General features: G+C 40.4%; 1 protein-coding gene across 2 annotated transcripts; it reads right to left on the reverse strand.

The window, feature by feature from the left end:
• Nucleotides 1-1883: 1883 nt before the first annotated feature.
• Nucleotides 1884-4739, reverse strand: LOC112146910 (latent-transforming growth factor beta-binding protein 2-like). Of its 2 annotated transcripts, XM_036213265.1 has the most exons (4): nucleotides 4617-4739; nucleotides 3473-3601; nucleotides 3224-3343; nucleotides 1884-3007 (listed from the first exon to the last, which is right to left on the reverse strand). In XM_036213265.1, the coding sequence occupies exons 1-4, from the start codon at nucleotides 4732-4734 to the stop codon at nucleotides 2844-2846; spliced, it is 531 nt and encodes a 176-aa protein (XP_036069158.1). In that variant the 5' UTR covers nucleotides 4735-4739; the 3' UTR covers nucleotides 1884-2843. The 2 variants fall into 2 exon arrangements, with proteins under 2 accessions (XP_036069158.1, XP_036069157.1); XM_036213264.1 differs by lacking the exon at nucleotides 1884-3007 and having other exon boundaries at nucleotides 3028-3343.
• Between the last annotated feature and the right edge of the window lie 1511 nt (nucleotides 4740-6250).

The following is a 6250-nucleotide window of genomic DNA, read 5'->3' on the forward strand; positions in this document are numbered from 1 at the left end:
TGAATGAAAATGTCTGATGAAGAACACAGATAGGCAAACAAATGGAGCTCCATGGAACTCTAGAAATGGTGTTAAAATCATATGAACATACTGACATTTTTGGATAATTATTACCTAAATTCTGATATACATTTACTGGGAAGGATTTTACAACCGAAAAAAAAATGGTTAGAGTGGGACGTCAAGTTTCAAGGGGAAGTGGAAAAAAAGAAACAAAGTCAAGTGAAGATCTTTTATTTTTAGTCAATTCTTTTATGCAAACCTTTTTGGAACATTTTTAGGAAAGTGGCTTCAGAAGCTAAAGTTTCCCAAAAACTCCAAAAGATCCACAGGGGAGAGGGGATGTGGTAAGTAAGAGCAGCCAGCTTGTTATGCTAAAAAGGTCACTTGCTGGTGGGGGCTTTTTTGTGCTAACCCAAACATAAGGCCTTGTCCACACGTACCCGGGTATCTGCTAAAACGAATATATTTCTATGCGTTTCGGCCTATCGTCCACACGAAACCGAAGGTTTCAGTCACTGAAAACGGTGGTTTTGGAAAACTCCGGCTAAAGTGAAGATTTTGGAAAACTCCGGTTCTGCGTCTGCGTGTGGACATGAATAACCGGTGATTTGCGCTTTTAAACGTCACTTTTTGTGACAATTAATGCATACACATCAGTACTAGCTGCGTTTCCATTACACATTTGCGCAAAACTTTATCTAAATTCTAGGAATTTTGAAAAAAACAATGATTGGAAATTACGCTGTTTCCATTAAATCATCATTTTGCGATAAAGCACAAACCAACTCACGCGATAAGTCATTAGATCACGACGATGAATGAGAACAAGTATTTTTTCATTTGATTCACTAAAAAAGGAGCATTGCGGTGACGTCACAGCTCTGTCTGGAGAGCCCGTGCCGCGCAGAGTCTATTGACAGTCTCAGGTGAGCGTGAGAAACCTGCTCAGCGTTTTTTTTTTTAAATAACCATTCCAGCAAGTAAGCTGCTGGACCATTTCTGTTTAAAAACACGACCAGATGCATTTAAGTTTCTGTCCCTGCTCTCGCGCTTTTCCTCAAACGAGACTTCAGCATCTTCAGGCTCCAAGCTGCAGAAGTGCAGCTGCAGATGAAGATGTTCACAGACACACAAAGAGGCTCATCTATTTCGAAAAAAGTTTTTCCAAAACAGTTTTGCGAAAAATGTCTGTTTCGATACGCTCCAAATGGCACCTACTGTAAGCGCATAAACTTTTTTTCGAAAAATGCGAGTTTTTTCGAAATTGTAGTGTTTCCATTAGGAGCATTTATTATCGAAATTCCAATTTGCCACTGTCAACTACTGTTCTGACAAGCTCATAACCGCGTCCAAGAATGCAAGTATGCGGGGACGTGTGGATGGAATTGTTTTTAAAACGATCACGTGTGGACGCAACACTTTTTTCTAAAACGGAGGTCAGCAGATGTGCGTTTGTAGAAATACCCGGCTACGTGTGGACATGGCCTAACATGCACTCAGGGCTGTCAGCAACTGTTTCTCCAGACTAAGTATCACCTGTAAATTAAACCAAGGGCAACATTTTGGGTAAGTGAAGAAACTTGTTTATGTGTCATGAACTCTTTGCAGTGGGCCGACCCTCGTCTCCTCTCATACAGTGTTGCAAACTCGCCAACTTTCTCACTATATTTAGCAACTTTCCAGCCTCCTTGGTGACTTCTTTTATCAGAAGCGTCTAGAGATGAATCTGGAGCCTTTTCCTGGTGTCACTGGAGACTTTCTTGGTGTTTGGGAGCTGAAATTTGAACGTTCGTATTGTTCTGCCATCACTATTTTCACACAGCAAGAATAGATGCTGCTGTGAGGCTCCGCCCACATCAAACCTGCCTGGAAAGGTCGGTGTGACAGTTCTCAAGTGTAGGGAAATTTACTCCACGCCACATTATGAAATGAATGTTCCAGTGGATTCAACACAGTTTACAGTGTGGGATTTAAATTTGACTTATTCTAAGCATCTATTCATCTTTTTATCCATTCATTCATCTCCAATGCTAGTCTCAACCAGGCACTTTTGGGTGAAGGTGGGATACACAGAGGTCACCATTCTGTTGCATGGCCAGACACACACACCTAAAGACAATTTAGTGAGACCAACCTCAAAATCAAGTTTCTGGAAACCAAGCATGCACAAGTCATTTACTTAATAAGGAGCTTGCAACACTACTTTCATTCATCTTTTATGACGTTTGGTCCTCCTGTCCATCTTGTCTTGTTGGGCTCAAAATTGCAAGGTCCAATAAAGCATTGTTTTTTTTTTTTTCAAAGCTGTATCCAAAAGTATATATTTTCCCTCCTTACATGGAAGTATTTTCCACTATTTCTTAAAAAAAAGTTAGTCAAAACACTAAAAATAAATGAGGTAAGTATATGACGGTTTGTGCATTACCCATGGAAATGTAAACAAGCAGAGACAGTGAGAGGCTGCTGTCATCGGTGCAAAGAAGATGCCTCGTGTTGACCAGTCAGGGACTCAACTTTAGGCATGTGACATGCAGATGCGACATCAAGGTGCCTAAATTGCATTGCGACGTCCAAAACTCGCTTCTGCTTGACCGCTGCACCAGATGCTCAAAACACACTGCAGGACCTCTGATTGTGTCTATATTTTACTTAATATTGAACGTAGGGCTACAGATTTGATCAAATGTATGCCACTTGGCTAACAGTCCAGCAGCATACAGCAAACTGCTGATAAATCTGTTGCCATGTGCCCTTCGTGTTTCAGGGTCCAGGCCTTTTTTATGTCTATGTTGCTTAACAGAAAATGACAGATGCCCTTTTTTCAGAACTGACAGAACTAATTAAAAAGTTTTTTTTGGTTCTGTTGCTTTGACGGTTACCTTACCCACACATCTTTCATTGATGAGTCTAAACCCGGGGCTGCAGGCCTGGCACTGGAAGGAGCCCAGTGTGTTGATGCAGATCCCGCTGGGACACGAGCTGGGATCCTTGCACTCATCTACATCTGCTCGAGCAGAAGGTGGGACAGAAAAAAAGAGCTGCTTACTAAACTACTTGTAGACAAAGAGTTTGTGTTTCCTAATTGTACATGTATTCTCTCGGCCGAGAAGGAAAAAGTTCACTTCCTGGCTCGGATCAGAGGAAAATGTGGGTAACTTCAAAAATGTTGATAGGTGGAGCTGGGTTTGTGCTGCTGTGTGGATTTTTGCTTGGAAGTCACCTTCGCATTGGCCTCTCCACGATTTGGCAAAACCACTGTTGCATTCACAGGTGTAAGATCCTTCCGTGTTGACGCATTTCCCATTCTGGCATTTGTTGGGCATGCTGCACTCATTAATGTCTGCCAGTGAAAAGAAAACCACTAGCAGAGGAAAGCAACGTTACTGTTGTACTCCACATCTTTTAATTAGACAGCACAAATGTTTTTTTATTTTGACATTTTATCTTTAACTGTGCGTTAGAGTCTCACCTTGACAGAACTTCCTGTTCTGTGTGATCACCTGGCTGTAACCACTGTGGCACTGGCATGAGTAGGAGCCATGGCTGTTTATGCAGCGACCCTTCCCTTCACATGGGTTTTCATCACACTCATTTACATCTATAGAAGAAAAAAAGAAAGCTTTTTATTTGGATGAATTTACTATAAAACTGTAAAAGAATCTAAGTTAAGCATTTTGTGTTTTCTAGAAGATGATTGGGATAGGAGGTCACAGAATCTTGGCAGCTCTCTTTGTGTCCTGCAGTCAGCCATTTAAGAACAGGTCGACAAAAACAAGTGGATCCCTTTCATTTTGGCTACTTTAATTAATTTTTTTAATCGGGTGATTGGTACTCTAGGCTTGTTTGCACTGACAGATATGACTCTGGTTCCGGCTCCTTTCTGGAGTCTGCGACATCTCTTGTGTTCTCGCTTACCAACACGGTTTCACACCAATTAGAGCAGAATAAATGAGCAGCCTGTTTTGAGTAAATATTTCGCTGTGCAATGTTTCCAGAGTTCAAATTTCTGAAATTTGGCAAAGAATTTATGTCAATCCATGAAAATGTCAGCTTTGGCCCATGATGTGCTAACGATGAAGCAGATCATTGACATTTGTCCTCCTTCTGAACTTTTCTTATTTTTATTGACTTGATAATAAAAAGGTAATCTAGTTTATTTTGATAAAGATTTTTGCCCTCCTCGGACTTGTGGGATAGAAAGTCACCAAACTGGGTCACAGAGAGATGGAAGTACCACTGAAAGCGTCGTCATTCAGACGCAGCTCCTGCAGTAGATGGTGAACCTCTCTGTAATGGGAGAGTCTCATGAACCCAGAGCTTTTCAAAATAAATAAACTTGTTCTCACAACATCATCTGTGTCTTCCATGCATTGACTGTACCTGAGATACACGGATATACAGTCAATGCTTCTGTGTAACGATGAGGCTTAAAACTTATGGACACATTATTGGACAAGGGTCGAGCAGCAATTTGACGAACATCAAAACTGAGGCAGCATTTGCCAAATCGCCGTGAGAATCATGTCTGGTGTAAAAGCAGCGTTACTTTGGAAACATTATGAGTACCACCATAAATAACACAAAGTTTATGTTTTAGTACTTATGATTCTCACCGATGCAATTGGTCTGCAAGGCACTGAGCTTAAATCCAGGTTCACACAGACAAGTGTAGCCAGTCTGTACCGAAATGCATTTTCCACGGCCGCATAAAGAGGGTATTGAAGCGCACATGTTAATACCTGCAGAGAAACGCACAGTCATGGCACAGAAATCAGACGGATTGTAGAAAATACAAAAAGAAAAAGCATTCCACTAACACATGTTACTCTTCATGGGTAATCGTCTTGCTGTTTTATTGGTAGAATTTTGGATGAGAGGAGTGGTTTTACAGTGGCGTAGTGTTCTAACAGGTGGTATGGCGCTCTCACAAAGACTTAGTCAAGAAACAAGTCATGCGCTGCAGAGCCTGACGTTAGTTTTGTTCTTGTCTTCTCTGTCCAAAAGGATTTAGGTAAAACACAGATATTGAGTTTGGCACTTGATGTTTCGCTAAAGACAAAGGGCCTATCTCTGTAAATTCACTTCTTCTATCCCTTCATGGTTTACATCAGCCAAGCAGCGTCTATTCCCATCCCTGATTTTTTGTCCTCATTCTTCATAAATACGGTCTGCAAAACAAACCTGTTCTTGGTTTCTTACTTTTGGAAAGCACAAAACCTTTATGTCATGCTGAACTGTCTGCCAGGACATGACAGAGACCACATAAAATGAAATGTTGAGGTCTGGGCTGCTTTTTTTGCGTTGTGCTCCCGCTGCTCCATTTATCCATGCCAGTTTGTCTTTAAGATATTTCCAACCTTGCTTCAAATTGTTCTGCTGTTATTCCCTGAACTTATATCTTACCTGTGGGCGAAACTTTAGGGTTTATTTCCTTTAAATCTGGCATCAGGTTGATGCTTGGAGGGTCTGGAGAGGTATTTGTTCGGAGGAATGGAGCGGGTCATAACATAAACACAAACGAGCAAACTGGTTAGATCTGTCTTTAGAGACTCTAACTTTAACATCCAGCCAAGTCCCTACTGCTAAAATGAGACACGTTCCAGGCATTTCTGTCTCGTTTGCCCCTTATTTCACTCTAAAGATTTACTATTGCTTTTTTGGTGCCAGGCATTACCCAAATTAATTTGAAGACTTGTTCCATGTAGCACTAGACTAAATGTTTTTAAGTCATGTGAGGAAATGGAAAGCACTTTTATAGAACAAAAAAATGTTTGGGTTTTAAATAATGACCCAATAACCTTTGTCATTTACCACAACTGGGGAAGCACTTGATCAAAAAAGACTTTTGTCAATATAAAGGAAGGAAAAATACCTGGCTGCTTCAATGGAGAGTCAGTCACAACAGCTGGCTAGAAAAATTAACATTTGAACAATTAATGACCATTAGGTTCTTCTTCTTGTTTTTTTTGTTTGTTTTATCAAAGATGTAAATGAAAAACTTACCGAAAGGAGGAATTCGCTGCCTGCAGAAGACAAAATAAGTTATTATTTCTAAATTAAATCTACTTACATTTTATATAAACTTCAAACCACATAAAGGCATAACTGGTTAAAGACCCACTCATCTGTTCATTACTTTTTAAGACATTTTCAGAGGTCCTTTGATTGTGATAAATGTTGTTTTTCAAAATAATACAAAAAACTGTGTTGTTTTCCAAGACATAGTTTCTGCAGAGCGGCAGTAGTT

Source organism: Oryzias melastigma, linkage group LG8 (genome assembly GCF_002922805.2).
Source record: "Oryzias melastigma strain HK-1 linkage group LG8, ASM292280v2, whole genome shotgun sequence".
In the NCBI taxonomy this organism is placed as follows: Eukaryota; Metazoa; Chordata; class Actinopteri; order Beloniformes; family Adrianichthyidae; genus Oryzias; species Oryzias melastigma.